This window comes from Aquila chrysaetos, chromosome Z (genome assembly GCF_900496995.4).
Source record: "Aquila chrysaetos chrysaetos chromosome Z, bAquChr1.4, whole genome shotgun sequence".
NCBI lineage: Eukaryota > Metazoa > Chordata > Aves > Accipitriformes > Accipitridae > Aquila > Aquila chrysaetos.
Window position 1 is genome coordinate 7828463 of NC_044030.1, and position 24364 is coordinate 7852826.

General features: G+C 38.5%; 1 protein-coding gene across 2 annotated transcripts in view; it reads right to left on the reverse strand.

Moving 5' to 3' along the window:
• RASGRF2 (Ras protein specific guanine nucleotide releasing factor 2) overlaps positions 1-24364 on the reverse strand; it is a 131572-nt gene that overhangs the window by 63645 nt on the left and 43563 nt on the right. For both annotated transcript variants that reach the window (XM_030004761.1, XM_030004760.1), the window contains exons 3-12: positions 15679-15826; positions 14950-15039; positions 12950-13203; positions 11777-11856; positions 11131-11324; positions 9455-9564; positions 7380-7498; positions 2150-2310; positions 1081-1147; positions 110-246 (exon numbers count right to left, since the gene is read on the reverse strand). In XM_030004761.1, the coding sequence (XP_029860621.1) occupies positions 110-246; positions 1081-1147; positions 2150-2310; positions 7380-7498; positions 9455-9564; positions 11131-11324; positions 11777-11856; positions 12950-13203; positions 14950-15039; positions 15679-15826 (1360 nt within the window). The remainder of the gene's footprint in view (positions 1-109; positions 247-1080; positions 1148-2149; positions 2311-7379; positions 7499-9454; positions 9565-11130; positions 11325-11776; positions 11857-12949; positions 13204-14949; positions 15040-15678; positions 15827-24364) is intronic.

The window sequence follows — 24364 nt, forward strand, 5'->3', positions numbered from 1 at the left end:
CAGCAAATCAGCCCTCAAGAAATCAATATCCCTCTCCTGGATTAGTTTTCAGAAATACAGAATAAACTAAGATCTCAATTCAAACAGGATAAAGAATGCATTAAGCTACCTGACTTATATCACTTGTCCATGCAGCTTTCTCCTGTCGTGATGGGGCTAAAAGGACAACAGTAAAAGGAGGAGCATCCGGAGGTTCAACCACAAGCTTGAAATCAAGGTGTCCAAACACTTGTCCAGTACCTTTTGCTTTACAGCCAGAGAGGGGAAAAAAAGTCAAAATGTGAGACTTCAGACTATAAGACAAAGAAAATAATGGTTTCATTTAAAATAGAAGTTACTTTAAAACATCTCTCTGACAAAGAGCAAATCCAACTTGGGATCCAAAACTCATTTTGTTTTTCACATACACCAAATACAAAAAAAAGCTGCAAATATGCAGTAGTGGGAGTTGCTATACATTACTTTTAAAGACACCAAATAAGGCTAAAATCCTTTTAATACATCTATGCTGATACACTCTCAGCACTGAAATTAATGAAACTACTTTCACAATTCAAGTGCAAAACTTGCCAAAAACTGCAGGATGGAAGCCAAAATGAGTAACAATAAAATCAGCTTGGGAATGTATTTTGTTATTTCATTTGAACAAGCTTGCAGTCAAGATCTGTAGGGAGTCCAAGACAAAAACTTTCCACTAATTCTGCCAACTCACTCAACCCCCATGTATTTAAGAAACCCAATTATCTGCTTCTTCTTTTCAGGCATATTTTCTTCCTTCTGAGATCCTCCGGGTGAAGTTGTATACAAAAGTCAGCAAATAATTTGTCGCATTCCTTCAGCCAGTCTACTTGAAAATCCTATGTGAGATGTCAACAGCAAGAAACAACAAAACAAACCCTTATCAAAGCCAGCATGCCCACTATTAAAACATCTATTCTACTGAATCAGTTCAATGCTGTATTCCTCTGGCTTCATGAAAGGCGAGAACATATCAATTTGCTCTGATGAAAAATAAACAAAGGGTACCAATTTTAAGAAACTAGAAACTGTAATTACTACAAACAGCTGAATTTAACTTACAATCATCATCACTCGTGTCTGTCTCCTCGATCAATGTGCACTCTATTAAAGACAGAACACCTCCTGTCTATGAAAACAAAGCACATTTTTCACAAATTTTGACATTTGTTCCCATTTGTCATTATAGTTATTTTTAAACTTTGATATACCTTACTTTAAGGTTTTACATTACGCAGAGCTCTTAGGAAGATACATCAATTTCATGATGCACGTTTTTCCTCGAGAACTAAACCCACATAGATAAAAGATAGCATTTTTCTTAATCCCACAAATTAATAATATACTTGCATGTACAAAATCTCTTTCATTTTTACCAGACTATAATTTATCTCACATACAGACTTGTTCACAAGTTTCAAAAAAGGTAACTAGAATTTCATCTTCTAAATTTAAATCAAATACATACAAGATTTTTTTTAAAGGTTCAGTTATACTCTATTTACTTTGCAATATACTTGAACGATGTAAGGGCTGCAAAGTGAGAAAGCATATAAACAGTTTCAATAACCTCTCGGAAATGTCTTTGTCAAATTAAAATTCGATTCAACATAATCCACTCTGTAAACTACCAACATCTCTTTAATCACAAGCCAACAGTATGAAAGCCTGATTCTCAACAAATATAACTAGAGTATTCTTAGAAGAGGTTTCAGTTTAAGAGAATGTGCTGTTCAGGAAAACAGAATTGACTTTAGAAATTAATTTTATTAGAGCTCTGGAAAATATTCTTTCTTAATTCCATGGAGTTGTACTGGCTGATTTATGGACTGAAAACTGATTTCTATTCAGTGCTAGCTTATACAAATAGACACGCCAATGTCTTCTTTTTAACTCCCAGCTTATTAGAATTACACGGTTCTAGAAAAAAAATTGTAGCTAGTAAGAACTTTGGCTGAATTCTATTATTTGCAATGAGAAGACAAAGCAGTTAACTTCTGTGCATCACCCCACTTCTGTTTATAACAACACATGCAAATCTCAGGTTAAAGCCATAGAATAATAAAATATTGAAAATTCACTGAAGCTGTGTTTTCATTTTGTAAACTGAGCCATAATTTAAAATCTATACCTTGAGAAGATGCAGTTTTCCTCCTGAACTTCTTGTACAAATTAAAAAATGTTTTGTAAATAAGAAGCACTGCCTTTCTCCTTCTTTCTTCAAAGATAATGATCCCAGACGAACTTTACTAAGTTTCCCCCTCTCAACTGAAGGGACTTGAATAAGGGAACCTAATAATAAAGATGCAAAATTTACTGTTCTGTAGTAATATTCAGTAGGCACTGTTAGAAGTGTTAATGTATTGAATATTGTGATATTAATTAAGACAACTTTTCATTCTAGTAAGTATCAATAAACATCAGCATCTGTTTTAAGCAGAAGTTGATCATCATTTTTTGCACAAGTTTGCTTTGTTTTTTACAATAAATAGACTCAAGCAAGTACAGTCTAGACTAATACTTATGTACATGGCAGGATTAGATCTTGGGCAAATTCTGTTGCAATTTAAACACACTAATAGCACATTGATCAGAAAATTAAGCTGAACAGCAAACTGCACTTTTGACAGCTGCTAGACTTGGAAAAGATAATTACTTCCAAGCCAAAGAGACAGAGGATGAAAAGAACAGGTTTTGAAGGAAAAGGGTTTGTGTATGTCTGTGTGCCTGTGTGCAAGAGAGATGGAAATGAAGCACATTGCTGCTTCTTATCTCATACCACATAATTTTCAGTGCTCCACAGCTCATCTAAAACGTGTTACCAGTACAACACTTCTGAACTAAATTGAACCTCATTACATAAGTCTGAATTTGTGCTCTGCAGAACTCCAGACTGGGGACAGCTTTGCTTCTGTGCTGTTTCATACCTCAAAACCAGCCTCTGACCAACTTTTCCAGATTGATATCACCATGTGTATCACTTCCAAATTTGGATCTGGAGTTAAATTTGGTAGTGAAGTGCAATTCCTCTATATATTGAAGGGAAAGAATTTATGACACAACTTGCTGTTACCAGACAGAGCAGCCAAGAGACCTCCTAATCTTATTCCCACACATCTATCCTTACTACCACCCTTAGACTGGCTCTCATCTTATTCCAACATTAGCTAGCTAATAGAGCTAAACCAGCAGGAAACTAATGCTACAAAGAAGTAGCTGACTTAGCTCCCTGATATGCCTCAATGCAAGGTCAAAAAAGCACCAGTGATGATGCAAAGGAACTAACAGCAGCAGAACAAGCATGAGAGGCTAGATACTGGCTTGCCTCTTTCAGAGGCAACAAGATATTGGACTAGCACGGCTATATCAAAGCTCCAACTAGAGGCAGCGTCTTGACACAATGCAAGCCTGAAAGAATTATCCATGAAATACTAGATTAGTATTTCTTACTCTATATTGTCAAAAAAATTATCTTGTTCAAAGTTCACATACACAATCTTAAACTAACAAACAGAGAAATTAAGGTAACTGAGAAGGCTAATGTTTATCTACATTTTTCTACACTTAGCTCCCTCTATATATTTAATTAGCCTTAAGTTGTTAATATATTTGAAACTTATACTGTCTGGCATAGCAAAATATACACCAGTAAATCTGCAACGGAACAGTGTTCTTTGACAGCCAATTCACATTTAAACTAAATGAGCACTACGTGATTTCTGTCACTGCAACAAAACAGTGAAGTTATACTCTAGAAATTTGCAAACGTCTGGAACATTTTTTCAGTTCACTTAAATTCTGACCAAACCCCATAAATACTTATTGGTTGTACATTTCCCCTGGACAAGACAGCCTACCTGCCTCAACTGTGAAAGACAAGAAGGAGACCATTCCCATGTGCTGGATCGGTGACTTCCCATGTTACACTGACTACCCTCTATGTCCCATTACAAGGCCAAGGAGTGTGTACAAAACAATTCACAAGTAACTTCCCATCACAAAGTTCTCAGGGTCATTTTTCTCCTGAAATTCCCTCTACACATTTAGGGTCACAATATTCAACCTGTACATTTTGTTTCTGCTTTGCTTCTTAGAATAACAGTATCTAAAAATATGATATCCTTACAGATACAGCTTTACAGGTAGCTTCTTTTTTTTTTTTTTTTTTTTTTTTTTTCATTAAAATGCTTTCAGGAATACCATATTCTGTTCTGCTAAAATGGGCTGGAGGTTAAATGGTCTTCTTGTATGGAGCTGAAATGTTACTGTTTAATAAGGTAAATCAAAATAAAGGACATTTTTTAAATGCAGAAAAGAGAGACTGCATTATCTCTCTTTGATATTCAATATTTACAGAGACAAACACATCTCCTATGCATGCTGCATGGCTGACATCAAGCAAGGATCTCATGCATTCCCATCAAGCTTTTGTGATTAATGAAACTGGGCATTTGCCCACCATGCATTCTAGTACAGATTTCCTCTTAAGGAAAAAAATGGTCACAATTGGCCAATGTACAGTTGCAGTGAGCAAGTGAGGCTAATTTTAGAACATTCGTTAATAGTATAGTTTGGACAATAGGTGTAAACTCAGGAATTTTTATCCAGCTACAGACCTAAGCCCTTTCAGTACTTCAACACTGCCAGAAGAGCAGAATAGCACTCTATTAGCCTTTGTTCAAACCAAGAAATACAAAAGGTTGTATTTTAAAAAAAAATTTTTAGTCTACAGGTAAGTGCCTGGTTTACAAATTCAGTTTGGCTTTCTCCATTCTGGTGGTCTTTTAATTTTACTGTAAGGATGGTCAAACACTGGAACACATTGCTCATTCAGGGAGGCTGTGGAGTTTCCATCCTTGGAAACAACCAAAACCTGACTGGACGTGGTACAGGGCAACCTGCTCCAGCTGATGCTGCTCTGAGCAGGTGAGATTGGACTGGATAATTTCCAGAAGTCCCTTCCAACTTCAACTATTCCATGGTTTTGTAGTTGTGATATATTTATCAGTAGAGGTAAATTCATAGCAGCTGATAGCAGGAACATCAGACTGAGTGTTTGGAGGCATCTAATGGGCCTAGAGATGCCCAGTTGTCTGGGTGTCAGCCAGTGCTGGATTGCAGACTGAGATTCCCTATGCTTCCTTTAGACTCTTAAAGAAAAAGTTCCTGAATTGTCTGCCATGACTTATAGTATGCTTGACAATGAAGTTGATATCTAAGTAAGAGACAGAGAAAAGCAGACCCTAAGAAACATGAAGGGCAATCCACAATCCAGATTGCAAAGCTCTGCCAGAGATAGTTCCCAAGGTCTCAGCTTGTATACCCCAACAGAATCAATCTCTTCTTAGAAAAGTAAAGTAATAACATATGCCAAAGTTGTAATTAATCTTCACAGAAAAAGTCTGAACAAAGGTAAAGGCACCTCACTCCTTGTTTAAGCTGAAAAGAGGTTTCCTGTGCCCTACACTGATCAACACAAAGAATAGGACCCTAATTGAAATTAGAGGAGATGGACATCACTGTCAAAGTGACCCTACTGTCAGATGGGAAAGGAAAATGGGCTCTGTGTTACTTCATTAGCTCTATACAGATCTCTGCACTTACACAAAATCACACGTAGTGGATGTTCCAAAAGTTAAACTGTGATACAGCCTTCTATAACATACAGTCTTGTCCACTGTCCTTTGACTGTATGCCCAGAAATAAATCTGAATTTAATTTACTTAAACTATGGGTTTGACCTGGGTCTAACACTCCAACAGTAATCTTTTTCAGACTGATTCCCACAAAAAAAATAATGAGTTTTTACCGATGAAACACTGGGTACACAGACAAAATAACACCAGCCAATCTTAAGGGGACAAAACCCAACAGATATATAAATACAAAATATTGTAGTCATCTTGCAAAAAAATTCTAAAATGTAATTAAATTGCACAGTACAAGTCAATCTAAGATAACCACAGACCTTCAATTTTTTGGCTGTGGATGCAACACTTCTCAAAGACATATTCATAACTCTTTAAATACCTCAGTTATAACAAATGCACATATTTAATGAAGCATCAAGTAATTTAACAGTGACTGTTGTACAAATAAACTTGGAATTTATTACAGGAAGTTTCATAGTTTGGCCAAATAACTACAGTAACACCACAGAATGGATTTCAAAATGTATACAAAGCATATTAATTACCAGCTGTGTATATGGTTCTATTAAATAACAAATGTTCTGCTGAGGCTACCTAGAAAAGGTCTTATGAAGGGATGCACCCAAATTACATTCCTGACCTTTCCTAAATACATTCAACACTTTTCAGACACAAAGAAGCTTTTACCCAGACAAAACCCTACGCTATAGATTTGTAGTTACTGCATACAAACCCACTAACTTGTTTTAAAAGATCCAGAAGTAAATCATCGTATAAATGGGAGAAAAATAAGCTTCAGTTATGAAGTTTTCACATTTGCTGGTTTAACATTAAAGTAAACCCCACCAAATAAGAACTCAACTGGTTTGCAGTTCCTGGTAAAAAGTGACACTTATTTTAAATTGAAAAGTTATTTTATCATAATTTTGTAGAACTTAACAACAAATTCCACCTCTGCTATAACTAAGTTTCAATAGAAAGAGTTTCCAAAACCACCGAGAATAGACAGAAAAGAATACAGTAGGGCTCTTCCCCTCTTATTTTGCTAACTATTATACTAGTAGTCCTACATTCCTGGCAGAACAGGATGCCTTTTCTTCATGACTTCTTCTTGCAGAATTGCTTTTATATCTATGCTGAACTTCTACTAAAGCCCAAAAATGCATCTCTCAAGAGGCAAAGTGAGTATGTTCAGGTATTAAATCTGTGCTTGCACCAGCAATTTGAGATGTTTCCAAAGCACCAAGAAAAATGGGAACTGACAGCTCTTTTCTTTCCTAGCAATCACTTTATCACTGACAAAGCTTCAAGTTTCTCCTCCACTTTTGCCCAAATGTTTGTACCAGCTGGGACTGTCATGTTAACTGGCCAGGCAGCCCTGGTCTCTGTGGAGCTGTAGGTAATTCCATCCCTTTGAAGATTACAGTCCAGGCAGAATGTACATTACTGTCCCATGAGTGCTTTACCATTCATGAGCTGCTGTTTTTCATGATTTCTGAAGAAAACAGCACAGAAACGGGGTTCAACTACAGCCCAAAATTAGTTGTCATCAAGGCATTTTGTGACTTACCCTCCACAGACCATGAGTAGTCTTAGGATGTTAGCTGTGTGCAGCACAGTGACCTGCCCAATGATGGCAACATGAACCCTGCTGGTTGTAATGCAGTTTTTTCATGATTATACAGATAGCTTTGAAGAAGAATGCCTTACCTTGGCGTATAAAAGTTTGGCTGGTATCTAGTAATATATCACAGCCTTCTACTATCGTTCTTTCTATGGCTAGATTCTTCCGGATGTTTTCTGTGTCACTCACTTCATCATGCATCACCCTGTTAGACACAATACAAAATGCACTTTAAGTTCTCTGAAATGTATCTTGCACCTGTTGTGTCTGTTTTCACTTGCACTTACACAGTGTAGACACAGAATGTAGTTGATGTCCTTTGCCACCTGCTACAAAACAGATATATCCATGCAGTACATGATCACTCTAGATCAAGTTTCTTGCCTTTTTTCTCCTCCCTTTCAAATAATTCTTGCAATCATTTAGTTTTTTCAGCAGTGGAACCAATTTTGCCAGACTTGTTTTCAGGCTATTCCTAAATACATCTGACATGCCACCAAGCTAAAAACCCTTCACAGCTAATAGAATAGTACTTCTTGATCCTTAATAGACCAGGCTGCCACAAACCTGGAAGTTATAACACATCGTAGAGTCCCTGCCCATGACTTTAGGTTCCCACTCTGCTCTGCTTCAGTTTACATCTCAATGTACCATTCACTTTGCCGTTGCTTCCTGTAACAACCACAGCCTTGATGGCTCACCGCTTACTTTCTCCCACTTTTTTTCATAGGCATCCTCCCCTTACAAAGAGAAATATGGATTTTTTCAAGGCTGAAACCAACCCAGAAGTTTATATGGTATTGTGATGTATAATATTTTCCTAAACTGGGACCAGACTGCACTATCTGAAAGCTCTTCCTCCCTCAGAATTACATTAAAGAGATGGAAATGAGTCACAAAGTTTTATATTTATGGTCTACACTGTCTGCCTTATGAGCAGAGGAGGATCAATCAGTCTCAGCCTCCAATTCTGAATGTTGAGTGACAAATTAGTTGGATTATCAATGAACTCTGACTTATGAGATGAAGCCAAGTCAAAGCTGATTGATCTGCTTCTGCACATAACACTGGCCAGAGAAATTCTCTGCTTTGCTTGAGTGGAAAGGAGACATTACTTCTTTCTGCTTCAGATGGCCTCAGAACAGGGCAGAACTTGCTGAACACTGCAGGAGTCAAACACAGACATTTCTGTAAAAGATATTGCCTGCCCAGCTCTTTAAGACATTAGAGCTTGAAGAGGTGGCACAGCATGACCTGACTCAGAAAGCTGCCTCTGTTAAAGACACAGTGGGACAAAAAGGAAAAAATAATAAGGTCCAAATTAATGGGCAGTTTGCACAAGGTAGCAACTTTGTCTTAACAGAAAAAGAAAACTGACCAGTCAAGAGCATGCAGTTAACAAAAGCTGTAAAGTGATCCCTCTGTTACAACTAAATATTCTCCAAGTGTATCTTCGGTGAATACTCCAGATACTCAGGATTTATATCCTGGAGTTCATGCAGCATTTCTTTGTTCACAGCAGAAAACTGTGTTTCCCAGAGATAACAACCAAATTTCTTACTGGACTGACAGAGGGGAACATCTGAGAATGGTCTGGGAGTTCAGGGAAGAGCTTCACTTCGCAGGTTTCTACAGGGAGCACCCGTTCTCAAAATATACCTTTAGTTCCTGTTTATCTGGTATTATTTGAAGCATATGTGAAAATCAGTTATTTCATTAATGCACATAAACTATAACACAGACTGTGAACTCAGTAGTCAGTACTTTTCTGGACCCTGATTGATTCCCGTTGTCACAGAGTATCAGAAATGCCCTCTTTCTTTAAACTGTGAAAAAAAAGTCTATTTCTCTATGTAAAGAAAATTGCTTTGCTCATAACCCAGGGGTAAGTAGTTCCTATAGCAACCACTATTCTCCCCTACCCAAAATACTAGGAGACACTTGAAGATTTATGTTAGCCAAAAAACTCCAGAAGAGCCAAAATATTAAATTGTTGTATTTGGGGGTTTTATCATTATCTTTGTTTTGGTTTGGTTTTGATAATTTTCTTTAAAATAATTTTTTTTAAAAAGCACAAAATCAAACCAAACTAAAGAAAATAGGTTTTTCATTTCAAAACCTTTGATTCAAGATTATTGAACATAAGGTAGAAAAATCTTACCTTGAAAGTTCTTCCAGTTTAGACTTAGCAAATTCAAGGCTTTTTCGCTCAACATGTTCATGTGGTGTGTGAGCCAGAAGTTCATGAAGTGTTATAATATACCTAGGAATCTTAAAACAAATTAGGTATAAAATCAGTAAATCCTTAAAGGAATAAATCCAATACAGCTTTTTGTTATATATTAGCCATCACCTTGGTCAGAAAAGTTTTGCAAACATAGCCTTTTTTAAATGAATATCCACAGATAAATGATTATACATACATTCTAAATATAACTACTGTCAAAAATACTGAACTTCTGGGTGATAGAGGCTACATATGCATATGTATGTTTTTAGTTTGAGGAAGCACAAGATCCATTTATTACATTTTAAGGAAAAGATCAGATCAGAGGCAGACATAAATACAACAATATATTTCATTTTTTCACGCTGCTATCCAAGTGCTAATAGAGAACACCTTCAGAAATCCCTGGGAGATTCATACGTACCCTCCCTCAATTTTAATAGGATACATGCATCTAAATTTCTCGTGACTTTGAAAATCCCAGCTGACCAGTTTGCATTTATATAAAATTCACACTGCACTAATAGACATTGAAGAATATGCAGTATTTGACTATTAAAGGCCACAGGGTAGCACAAGGACCCTGATCCATTTATTATTACTTAAAGTAGTTTCAGGGCTTTTAACCAGAACCAAGTGATACTGCAGTATAACTTGTCTTTACAGAATAAAAGTTACTTAGGAAATGGAGACATGACTTCTCATTATGCTGAAGTGAAAAGTCATCAGCAATGACATCCTCCATCACATATGAATAGGACCCTCTCCTTTCCTTCTAAGATCCCATGACCTTGTTTCAGCTCAACCAAAAAATCCCAAACCTTTACAATATACAAGCTCAAAGCTAAAAAAATATATTGTTACAGGTGCTAACGCCCCTTTAGGCTAATATGACTAACTAGCACTTACAGAAGTGTCACTGATGCCCCCTTTTGACTCTACTTGCTTTGCCAGTAACTGAACAAACTGAGGAGTTTCTCAGTAACTGAGAAACTGAGGAGGTTCACTATTCTCTTGATGAGTAAAATGTTAGGGTAAACATAAAAGTTGCAAAATCATCAGGCCAGTGTTTCAATAGACCTCTTAAAACAGCCACAAATAATTAATCCAGACAGATCATGACAAAATATCAGAAGGATAATAAAGTTTTCAAAACTTTTGCAAAACATTTTTCATTTTCTAAAGACAGGTCACTGGACAACAAAGTGGGAGGAAAGTTTCAGAATGTATTCCTAGTAAAATGCTTGTAGGTGCTCTCACTTGCTATACCAGGTACATTATCCCTCTCTGGACTGCTTCATAATCCTGCAGTAGGCAGAAGTCGAGTAATTGTTTCTCAGCTTTATTTTCTTTTGGTGCTAGTCCTCATCCCACATTCTGCTTCAACATACAAAAGATTCTGAATAGAGATGAATGACTATAGTTGGGAGAAAAGATCTCTACAGGCAGAGTTTCATTATAATAACAACACAAATTAAAACTAAATTAATTTGCATGAGTGTATTTTTAGTTAAGCAAGAAGAATCTTCAATCAACTGTAATGTCAGTAACACAAAATGAATCAAACAAGCATTAAAAACAAATAGGCACAAAAAATATACAGAGACTACCTGAAACATGGGGTAAGTAAGGAAAGTTTCCAGCATTCGCCCCTCACATGCTGGGTTGGCTTCATACTGCTTCAAGAGTTTGTCAAAATCTCTGTTTTGCTTACAGTTTGCCAGTACTTGTAGACTATATTGATGATTCCGAACAAATTCTTGATATATGTTCAGCATTGGCAGCAGAATGTCAAATAAGTCAGCTAGAAAAAGTCAAGAAATGCTTTTTTTTTCCCAGCTATCCATCTCTCAAAATGTATTTTTAAAGAAACTACTATGCTCTATGGAAGGGAATTACTGTAATCAGTTCTGTTTCCAATATACTGAGATTTTAGAAACATTAAACTCAGTTCTTTTTACCTGCCAAAACATGGTTGTTCTGATTAGCTAATAATCAGACAATACCACCAAAAATTCACGGACCTGTGTCTAATCAATGTTTAGGGCAGAGGCATTCTCATGTATGGACTGCAAGACAGTCATTACTGCCCATGTGGGACTCCCACTCCACCAGATCTCATGGTGTCAGCTCTGGAAATGTGTTCCATTCTAAAGGGACTTTTTAAAAGTTCTTTCTTTAAAAAAAAAAGACCTCACTGTAATTTCAAAAATAAATATGAAAATTGTACCCCTAGAGAAAAATACAGTAACTTACCTAGGATTAAAGTAGGCCAATTAGCTATTCTTGCTTTTAAGCCTTGGTGAAATATCTCATGAAGAAACATGATTGTTTCACTGAAAAACAAGTATTTAAACATACAAAAAGAAAATTTAGGTTTTATTTTCTGCTTAATAATTCACAGAGAAACATCTCTTCCTGGTTATTAGTGTATTAGTATATTTTCCTTTTATGGCATTGTTTAAAATTTTTGGTGTAGTATCTCTACAAAATATATAGTATTTGGTGCAAAAGGCATATTCTGTTTAATTCTTTTAAACAAAAGCATCTATTAAATAATATGTTCCAGTTTAATGAATAGGTTTTCCAAGAATATCTCTGACAATGCATTCAGTAGTCTAAGGGGATTAAAAAGATGCAGAAAACCTCAAGCCAGTGGTAGTCACCTACATTCTCCCTTGCTGCTGTTTAAGATTTGAAACTTTCAACTCTTCTATAACATGAACCTTAATATTGTACTTTAGCTCATGAGGTCAACAGAAGAAGGCAACATCCCAGTTGTAAGAGAAACCATAAAGAGTACAGTGATCATGAATGAGCTATGAAAGGGAATCCTGTCTCATAACTAAAGGGACATGTTCTATTTCTTAGAGGTTTCAGGCAGACTTAGATGCAATCCCAAACCTGGATCCAATTTTAGATGCCTGCTGGCTTATTTGTACATAGTCATTATGATAGTACTTGGATGCTTAATGCAAGCTACAATTCTTTTTTGTAGGATATGAAAAGACAAGCGAGAGGGAAGGAGCTCCTTAGGCAGAACAACAGAAAATAGAAAATTTGACATACTCTCCTCAGGGCCTAATCTGGATCATATGAGGCCACTAAGTCCAACTTTGCTCTCTTAAGACAAAAGAAAACAGGAAAGGTGACAGAAAATTATGAGAACTGCCCCAAGAGGCATGATTTGTCCTTTCCTTCCTCTAGCAGAGGCAGAAATAGAATGTGAGGAGGCAAAGAGGTCCAGCTGGTTTCAAACAGCATCACTGACAGCACCTTGCCTTTTACTCCTGGAAACATGGTCTACCTCAATGACATTACTTATATCAGAGCAAAAAAGTAAGTGCCAGATCTCACTACTGTAAACTGAAGCAGAATGGGAAGAAGTGGTCAGTGAAACCCCCAAAAAGCAAACAAAAAGCCCCATACCTGTTGAGGAAAATGCTACTAACATCATCGTGACTGATAGGTGGCTTCTTTGAACTTGCAGCCATCCTTAAGGGCCGCAGAAAACAGTTCACAAGAACATAAAGTTGATGCACATATTCAGATTCAGCCTCCACCATGTTAAAAACTATCTGATTTCTTTTTCTCATACTTTCTGCATGGGGAGAACAAATATAATCTTGGACAATAGTCTTCCATTTTCTTCTACATAACCAGCCCCGCATAAAGCTCTGGACCTAAAAATGGACCAGGCAGAAAGGAAGAATGAGAAAAAACATTACAGAACTTATCATGAGCACTTCACTGTAGAAATAACCCTCTAAATGAAATACCTCTGTTTAAAAAAAAAAAAGTGTTGCCCTTACTGATCTATAATTGCTCCTGATTTTTTTTTTTCTCTCTGCTTGTTAATGAAATTCCCACAATCACTTAGTTGTATTTGTTGCCAGAAAACAGATTGAAAAGATATCACATACATATCAAGGTACCTTTTACTGCAAGCTCAAATGTTGTACCTTTGTATATGCTCTTCCTAGCAGCACAATTGTGCTACACACTGGGCAGGCTTTTAACTCCTTTTACCTTCCCTTACACATTTCTCTTATATCTCCAAAAGTATTGTGCAACACTTCCAGGTAAGACATTTCAAGAGACACTCTATATCCTTAGTGACATGATTCTGAAATAGTTGTTCAACTCAGCTTTCTGTTTTTAATAGATACCACTTAGCATGTGTATTTAAAGCTAAGTATCAATATACTGCCTAGTCTCAGACACCTAGGCCAGGAATACTATTATCCAGAAAAGGCAGATTTTTGGCATTCTTAAAAAGTATCTCTGTCATGGAAAAATCTACGTAAGCATAATAATCCATTGAAGTCACAAGTGGATTAAAGATTACAGAAAAGGTCTACATCTCGTCACAGAAAATTTCAGTATGTCTTTGCCCTGATCTTAATGTGAAGAACATTCACCTTGAAAGAGAAATGCAAAATCTCACTGGTAGCAGTTTACTCTGAATAAACAACTTTAAAAAAAGGGCCCAATTGTCTAAACAATCAGGATGTATAGAATGCAGTGAATTATATAAAGAATCAGAGCTCTCCTACTACTAAAAGAGACATTTCCAGCTTCTAGTACAATGTTTAATCTACTTGAAAAGGAAAATTCACACAAGGGTATCAGCTCAGTGCTGACCCTGACTCAGACTGCATGACCCAGAAAAAGTCAGAAACCAAGTCCACATGCCATAAAGGATATTATGCAATTTAAGAGATTGACCACTGTGAGAATAAGGGTGACACATATGGGACCACATCTTCAAGCATGAATTCAATTCATGCTCATGCATTAGGATTTGTGGGAGTCAGCTGTGGCCACAGTTCTGGAGGCTGGCTATATCCAGCCTTAAGCAATATTACCAAAAGCTGCACATGTAAATGCCATACAGACTGGGACAATTCTGTCCCTGTTATTAAAACCACTGGTCATAGTATCCTGGAACAATCACCATCAAACAGACCCGCTGACAACCTAAACCAAGACTGCTCACTGCATTTTCAATATTTGTATTCCAGCTGCAGTGACAGAATACAAGTCATTCTCTTATATCTTTATAAGCATTTTTATAAGAAAGGAGTATAAAGTGCCTATACACTTGATTCCCACAGGATGTAGCCCATAACTTAATTTCAGTCTTTACAAGCAGTTGAATGCAATGTGCAAGCTTCTTTAAGAAACTCAATATATACCTTGCAAGTAAAAATGAATACTTAAGTAACAAATACACCATGGGATAAATGTGGCACTGAAACATAGGAAGCTGTTGTAATTTAAGAGCTTTAAGTAGGGGTGGGGCAAAGGAATCTTGCTATTTGACTGTACTTAATGAAAATAAATGAATACAAAACTAGACAGACTAAAATGCAGATGTACACCCCCCATCCCACGCTCCTCTTAAGCACAGAAGGTTGGATGTTTACCTTTTTAATTTTTTTAATATCTGGATCCTCGTCTTCCTGGTTGCCTTGATAAGGTCGCATTCTTTCTTTTGTTTTATTGAGAGCTATAATCTGACAAAAAACAACCATTCATTAAATGCTTTCTCAAGCTAATGAAAGTCTTAGTTGCAGAACTAACAGAAAAATATTTTCCCCTTCTTCAAGCCTGTTAAAGCTGCACAGAATGACAAACATGTATTTGGTCACAGGCACATGAACACAGTGCTGCGAAAACCAGCAAGGCTCTTGATCTAGATGGAGGAAGGACCAGAAGAGAGCTGGTTCTCCTCTCAAAACCAAGTGTGCCTTTCAGACTTCATCAGCTCAGGACTGCAACAAAATTTTTAACATTCAGTGAAATAGAGCAGTTTGGAATAATTCTCAATACTGTCACAACCAAAGACAATGTGACGAGGATCAAACTCCTCGTGTGAAGACAGGTAGAAAATAATGCAATCAATGGCACCCATACTGCAAAGCAATGTCTCATCTTAAGGTCTCTGCAAAGAAGTAATCCAATCAGTTTAACAGTACCCTGTATTTCTAAGAAAAATATTTAGCCAAGGGTTCATAGGGGGACTACTACAGGACTATTATACATTAACCTTACTGGGTTCTCTTATTTTCACAATATTACAGAAATATTGAATATTACTGCAATGCACACAGCAAAATGTAATTCAGTGATTGCTTGATGACTCTGGCACATACCTCAGATTTAAGTCTTTCAATTTCTGTGTCTTGATCTTCAAGTTGATGTCGAAGCTGATTGGCTGCAATCTTTTCAGTCTCTACAATCTGGACGAGATGAATGTACTTCTGCATTAACACCTCCCTTTCAATCAGAATATCTGAATAACTAAAAGGGAAAACATTTATGTTAGTAAAAATAGCAAATTATTGTCTTCCATATCCCCTTATGAGATATTGACAGAATAAACATTGCACCAATGACAAGAAACCTGCAAAACCATGTTTCTTTGGCTTAATGTATCATGAATAGCTTGATCATAAATCATCCAAACTTAGGAGTGTTCCAATATCCTTTTTAGACAAAGGTGCTAGCAGTACCCAGTTCCCCAGTATCCAGTTACCAAGAGCAAGATAATTGCACTGATCTTTTTATGAGCTTCTAATTCTCAGGCTAAGCCTAAGAATTCTATTAATTCAATTTATTTTATTTATTTTAAGGGCTGCTTTTTTCCCATCCTTTGGGAGGACTTGGGGGGAGCATCTGGCACTTCATCAGAACTATTTGTGTTTCTCTCCATCTGTCAGATCTCTTTACGGAAGAATTCTCATCATAACTGTTATTTTAGTTTGCTAACACCTATTTTATTGTTTAGGCCAGTTTGAGATTACTCAAATAAATGTATTTATTCTAATTAGTAACAGGAACTATGATATCAGTCTTTCTTTCAGCACTTGCGTGGCGAACTGCCATTGATTTGTCTTTTCTTGAAAAGGGACAGTATCCCTAGTGCAATCAGATGTCACAATCAGAGCAGTGACAAGCATCGTATTGGAAGTACTGTTCCCAACTTCAGGCAAGGGAGAAATCAGTTTCTTCCTATGCAACATCTTCATCAGACTGTTCGTTCACATGATGCAGTCTCTCTCACGTAGATAATTCAAATGTGCAGAAAACACACAGTCCTGCAACATAATCATTTTCTGGCCTTGATTCAGCAAAATCTACAGACCCATACCACCTCTCTACCTAGGTTTCAGGAAGCTTGTTCCTCCGAGAGTTAAAAAATTTTACAAGATAAAGACCAAACTGCACAAAACACAGCAGAACGAAGCCCTAAATCTTTCACAAGGGATCTCTTACTATTTTATGACCTATCGTTGCAAATGCTGACTATCGTATCTGTTTCCACTGTCAAGTTAGCACAGGACTTGACAGAAGGAATTTTTGGATTGCACATCTTTTCCTTTTAAATTTCTTTCTAGTTGTTGCAGCACTCATTAAAAAAATGAACATTTGCTATTAAATACTGTGAGGCTTTTAAAAATGTAATAATGTGCATCCTCTCCAGTTGTTTTTTTTTTTATATATATTTACAGCCATTTCAATCAGTATTAGTGCAGTTATATACTGGTGGGGGCCAATATTGAGTACAGCTATTAAATTCAACACCTAAACTGGAAAGCAAGCTTAGATTTAAAATAATCAGAATGAGTTACCACAGCTATCACAAAGCAAAAGTTCTTCATCCTTGAATAGATTATAAGAAGAATAAGAATTCAATTTAGTTCTATTGCATTTATTGCTGTATTTTAACTACTGCAGTAGTAAACAAAAAATTGAAAGAAAAAAAAAAGCTCAGGGCATCTCTTCCAACAACATACATAAAAAAATCTGTCATGAAGCAGTCCCTGTATCCTAACTATGCAATAAACAGTAGTAAAGTATGAGATTTAATTCTTTAAAATTTTTCAGTAATATTTTCTGTTTTGCAAGAATCCCATTTTTTTTCAGAAACCGTAGTACTTAATCTCTGCACCCTAAAAGGCATTTGCACATGATAAAAAGTGTCTGACCTAGAAACACAGTTAGCACTAGTTGTTTTACAATGATGAGATGTTATGAAGATAAAAATACATGTAACATATTTGAGAAAATGCATTCCTTAGTGCCTGCAGCACCACCTTGATTTACATTTAATATAAAGAGTAGTCTTTTCTACCTAAAACCAGATCCGGATAGGTGACAAGACCTTTTCTTCTATTTAACCTTTTCAAAATGTTCTTAAACTTTTGCTACCATATGTTTCCAATACAGAATTTGACAGATTTGGCTTTGCTTTTATTCAAGACTGAGGAAAACAGCAGGACACAGAATCACAAAGGGTGAACAGCAGCTGCAGTCAGAGCTGACGTAAGACTCAAAATACTATTTCATACGATGTTATTCTTCCACTTTTTTTTATTTTCCTCCTTTAGGGGAAGAAGCTTCATCTAGATTTTTCAGCTTCTTTAAATGCATTAAGCCAGAATTCCAGAGTCTTACTTTGCTATGGAAGATTGAAAAGTTTTTGTTCTTTTGAGACATACTTAAGAGTATTTTGCCTAGTTAGTGGCTTTGGCTGTCTAAAATGTCAGTCTCAGCCTGGAAACTAAACAACATTTCCTTCACTCCCATAATTAGCAGTATGAAGAGGAGTTAATTAGAAAATCCTATGTACACCTACGCTAACTTAGAATAGGCTATCCATTTTCCTTCTGAAAACTGCTACTTGTTCTGGGAAAGGAAAATCATAGGATTTTGGAATAAACTTCATGTACTTCTAACAGACCTTTTCATCCGTCTCTCTGTATGTATGAGTCAAAGATCATCACGCCTAAAGTGCTAACCTGTATATCCAGCATAATGCCAGGAGCCTTCCAAGAGGGCAGGGTTTCAACACTGACTTCATCACACATGTATACAAAGTCCTTTGTTAAAGAAAATTGTACTGAAGTGTTCAAATGTCAAAGGAAGATGAGAAATTCATAAAACAACTTGTAACCAGCCAGCCTAAATCTAGTTCTCTGGCTTGGGTATCACTTAATAGGAAGAAGCAACTGCTGTGAACCATGGCTTTCTATGAATTAGTATTAACATTTTATTGAGAGAAGCAATTCTATAAATTTATAATAATACGTACTAAGACTTAAAGACAGAGCATTCTTAAAGCTGAGGCCATACCTATTTCCTACTACCATCTGTAGAGACAGGACTCAAAACAGGTATTTCAAGAACCTTAAGCTCTGACTGACCGCTACCTACCACATAGAGACAGGAAGCAGTGAAGAAAGTCCTGAGAAAAATGATGCATCATTTAGGCCTCGTGAGAGCTGACATGCTCAGAATATGCAGGAAAACTGGAGAAAGTTTAACCAATGCCTCATTATTAGGGTCTCCTTGTTGTGGTAGCAGACCAAAATAAAGGCTCCAGTAGTGCTACCAGCAAATACAATTGATTTTTGTATTGAATTCAGACCAGAGTTATGGTTCATTGGATCACTCTACACTAATTGTACTAAAGCTGCTCAGGCAGCTGAAAGAACCAGGCATTGGACCTGGCCAGAACTATTTATGGTCGTATCAAATCACCCTTTTGAAATGCAAAATGCACAACCTAATCAACTCTTTATAAAAACCAGGCAAGGTGGCTCTGGGGGTCTGGAAGGCAAAAGAAATTGCCTACATCTGCCCATACTAACCACTTTCAAGCAGCTATAGAACTCCTTAACAGAGGAGGAGTAGCCTCCAGACAGGTGTTGAAGTCTAATGGCACATTAACAGCCACACTAGGGATGGAAACAGCAGAAGCTGCAATAGAACTTATGCAATCCATCCTTATGAGTCTAACCAAGGTGACTTGGGAGACCACCTGTACACAAGTACCATTAACCTTTAATGAACTCCTGTGTGATATAGGATATCAAAGGACACCTATGGCTGCAAGGGTTACAGGGCTGAGGCTTATCAGAAGATACAAAATTAAGATGGGCTTTCGGACACACATAGACAACTGTTTAGAAAGGCTGTAAAAGAGGTGTCTGCTGATTTCCAGTCAAACAGGTGGGAAATGGCACTTGGGCTGGCGAACAACTGCAGCAACCAGGACTGGAGGGTGGGTGGGTGGGTGGGTGTAGGACTGTGTGATACATGGGGAAGCATGATCAGTCCACACCCCAAATGATTTTTACCACAAGATCCTTTTAATTGAGAAGGGGAAATACAAACTGGAACAGAGAGTCTTTTGGAAGGGTGGCCCCAACAACCACAGGAGGTTTTGTGCACCCAAACCATGTCAGTTGGGGAATGGCTTACTCTAGCAGCATGGGTATGTGGCGAGGGGAATGCTACCCTCTTGTGCGAGAATGGGACGATGCTGAAAACACATCTCATCAGACTCACAACTCATACTAAAACCAGCTGTTCCAACTGTCCTAGCACTCCTTTATCCAGGAAAATCTGACTGTAGGAATTCATCTACAAACAAACTGGAGCAGAAAGGCACCTTACCCCATTATGCAAAACTGATACAGAATTCAATAGCAGCCATGAAGTCCAGACCAAATACAATGAAAGAGACACTCCTCGCTGCGCAAGCTGAGGCTTCACAGGGCTGTTATGATGTTATAGCTGCTAACTCCAGAGAGCGTGATTGGTGGGATTTCAAATGTTCCCTTAGAAAACAACTACCACACCAATCTCCTGGACAGCCATTATTATCGGTATAACCATCATTGCTTCTGAAGTTTGTGTCTAAGCCATCTCAAGTGCCGTCTGCCAAGAACTACAAGCCCCCTTGCAGGGCTTAAGGAGCCCTTTGCAGCAGCACTGAGATGTCTGCTCTGGGAACATAGCCCTTCTAGGCGATAAAACACATTTCTGTGAAGTGCTGTGCAAGGAGTACAGGAAGTACAGTCACCTCTGTTAGGCAGCGTCAGGGTGTGTGATAAAAGGCTGATTTTGACCAACATAAGGGAGCACAGAGGAACAATAGCAGCAGCTGTAACCTAAATAACCTAACCGAGAGAAACCAGCCCCCTGACCTGGCTGCTGCCAACGCTATCACAAGATCAGCCCATGAAAGGCCCATCTCCACAAACAGAAAGGGCCACAATGCCAGGCAGGGAACCCCAATAACCTAGAGTAACAAGCCCCCCAACCCACCCCAGCTCCTCCCAGGGCTGTGACAGGAGAGCCACCAGCCTTATCAGCTGGCAGGTGAAACCCACCAAAATGAGTCAGTGGAAAGGCTCTCCAGATCACCTTTCAGGCTGCGAAGGGTTACCAACTATATATAGAGGGGCGAAACTTATTATGAGACACAGGGACCACCATTTGGGGATTGTACAAGGCTTGTTATGGGATATTTAAGGGAGGAACCAAAGGCAGAAAAAGAGAGGGTTCAAGGAGGTTGAGGAGGAGCACGCTTGGGAAAATGCAAAGATAAGGGGATAAAAGAGGATAAAGGGTCACATGTAACCAGGTTGATCAGTACACTTGTCTGGCCATACTCTGCACCTGATCAGCACGGTCCATCCTGTCTTCTCATTAAACTCCATTTCTAACTACTTTCCTGGGTGAGGGGACTCTGTATATGCATCCACAGAGCTCTAAGTGCCAGCTACTGGAGTTGGGAGCCAAGGGCCATAGGTCCTTGTGCGTCTGCAGTGCCAGTAACTCACTGGAGAGGTGGGAGTGTGCATGCATCATCTGGATGTGTGTATCTGCGTGATCACCAGCCTGGCTAGCTGGTGAGTAGGATTAGTCACTGGGAAGCCAGGTGTGGAAGATGCAGTCAGTCTAGGTTGGATCATCGCAGACTCTGTGCTTTGGCTACTGGAGGGCACAGGAGATCCAACCCAGCTACCAGGAAGACCATGACGTTGGGTGGCTGACTGAGAAACTCATTTGCAGATGTGCATGTGTGCCTGTGACAGCTGGAGACGAGAACATCCAAGGGCTAGTTACCAGCTAGACCAAGTGTGCAAGGCAACTACAGGAGAGATCCATAGTGTCTGGGTCTCTACGTGTGTTCATGTCTACAGGGTTGGCAGGACCCATGCACCAACTAATGGGGGATCCACAGTGCATGCGTTTGTGTGTGGTGTGGGTGTGTGACGTAACTGGAAGTACATTGGGTCCAGGGCCAGTTACTGGGGTAGACTAAGTGTCTTAGACCAGTTACTGGGGGATCCATAGTGTGCTGGGAAGGCAGGGAATGCATACGTATCTGTGGGTGATGGGGACTGAGTACCAGCAACTGGAAAGGGTCTGCGGGAACTTGGGGCTTGTACTTCCAGGTGCCAGCAACTGGGGAGACGGAGAATCCAGGACCTGCTCCTGGACAGACTGTACGGTTAGGCTGTTTATTGGGGGGACCCATACTGTATATATGTATTGTATGCATTTTTCCACTAACGTACCTTCATCCTGATCAGTCAGAGAGGGGAAGAGAATGAGGCTGCTGGTGTTGTCTGTGCTGACGTGAGTGCTGAATGTTTTTGTCTGTGCTGATCTGTGCGGCCAGCTGCGTTCGTATGTACTTACGTGTGTTTGTCCGCATTGGAACTACGTGCCTAGGCCCACTTCTGGTTCAACGTGGATATACGGAGCAGCAGCAGCCTTACTTCTATCAAGCTGCCAGCTCTGGCAACCCCTACCACTTTGTTCTGTGGGTCTAGCTACACATTATTTGGAAGGCAGATATGAGATTGTTTTGCCCATGTTTTGAGCATTACTCAAATTCTCTCTGCCTCATTCTCAGCCAAGTGGAAACTCCAAAACTGTGGTTATTATAGCAGCAAGCTTCAGCTAATACAGTTGCTCTAACAGCAAGGCATTAGTAGCAAGACATGCAAGACATTTGCTCTGAGCTTCCAGGCAGCTCTGAGCTACCACAGTGAGCTTACAAGTGCCTGCAAAATACTATGTGAAATACACCCTGCATTAGCAAGTGAAGTGTGCCAACAAATCTGAGACCAAGCTTTTTTTTTTTTTTTTTAAATTGCCTATTGGAGGGCAGTAGTTCCTCATATGCTTTACACAGCAATGTAGCTGAAAGAAGCACTCCCACTTCCCCCCCCGCATAGCACTCGTGCTCTCTCACATCCCACCCATGCACCTCATCTCCCTTGTGCAGTGAACACAGGTGTGTTGCATGGATGCGCACTGAACAGACCTGGAGGAATGAGACAGATTAAAACTAAGCTGGCAAAAAATAAACAAAACATAATTCCTTTTAGTGCAGATCAGTTTCCCAATTAAGCTCACACATCTGCCTGCATAAGAGAAGGGTTGGTAAAGGTGTGGGAATGAATGGCTGACTTACGAGAATGACAGCTGCTTCCTTCAGCAGCAATGTGGGCTTATGCAGGACTAAAGCATACATGAAACTACTACAGCCTGAAGCACTTAATGTAAGACATTCCAATAAGCTAACGTAGAAAAGGCCGAGAAATTTAACAAGTACTGCATCCACATAAAAAAGAAGCATAAAAGTTTTTGAGTTAAATGCAAAAAAAAGAAAAAAATTAAAACCATAGAATTTGTAAGAGAGGGTGGAAAGTCCACCTCATTGTACTGAGGGTGAAACAGATTTTTTCATAAGAGACCGAGTTCTGGAACAAAGCCCAAAACAGGACTTCCACATGCAGTCACTGACAGAGGAATTAGGATTTGCCAGGAATAAATCTCCAGTGCAGAAATGTAACTCAGAAGCAGCAAACCTTACTCTGCCACCCTGGATACTACTGAGAACTCAAAACACTGAGAATTCAAATAAAATGAAAAGATACAAAAAGTAGGAACGTATGTAGAGCTCATGATGGAGTCCCACCAAAATATACTGATTTGCATGTCCCATTGCAAGCCCACAAGCCAAACAATGTCTCTCAAATGAAGAGAGGGCACTACGGACAGGAACATAAGCAATGCAGCATGTAGCTGCAACATGCAAGAGCTGGTCAGCTCTCCCAGAGTGTGCGTGCTGCCCCCCAGGTGATAAGCAGTAGCATCCCACCCACAGTGAAATCTTCCAAGAAACAATGGGCAATGCCACAGCAGAAAATCCTTTAATTATGAATTTGCATGCAAATAAAATACCTATTTATCTGGAGTGGGACACGGGGTGCAGTGAGATCATGTTATTTTTTCAACAGTCTGTTTATAACTTGCAAAATAAATAAAACATGGAGGAGATTTTGATGGCTGCAAACATGTATTTGGCAAAAAGTCAAGAAAAGCAATGCAAAATTAGATTTTGTATACGTCAATCTAAGAAAAGAAAGAAAAAAAAAGAAAAAACTCAACTGCTTTGTCTCAGTTAAAACATGGATTACCATAACTATTCATGAGGATGAGACCCTCTGGAAAGCAATTAAATATTTCCATTTCACAAATGCCAACCTCTTCAAACAAAACAGGATGTTCCCAGGCCTGTTTTCAATACCTCCTAAAATTTTTATGTAAGACACCTGAGATACTACAAAAAAGTATCTTCAAAGGGCTACACAAAATGTCATTTAGGAATTCAAAACAAAAACCTGAGAGAAGGGTCAGAAATGTATTAAGCTAGCCTCAAATGAACAGTGACACCAAAGAAGTTGCCAAAGCTTGTCCCATTTGTCAAAAATACAGACGAACTCAAGGAAAAAAGTCTAAATCATGATACCGGCAAAATTTAATCCCTGAAGCAAATCTGTTCTATTTTGTTTAATTAAGTTGGCAAGAAAAATCTTAGGCAATAATGTCATGGTTTAAGCCCAGCTGGCAACAAAGCACAAAGTTGAGCCGCTTGCTCACTCCTCCCCACAGCGGGACGGGGAGGGGAAAATGTAAAGAAACGCTCGTGGCTCGAGACAAGGACACGGTCACGGGCAGAAGACAGGC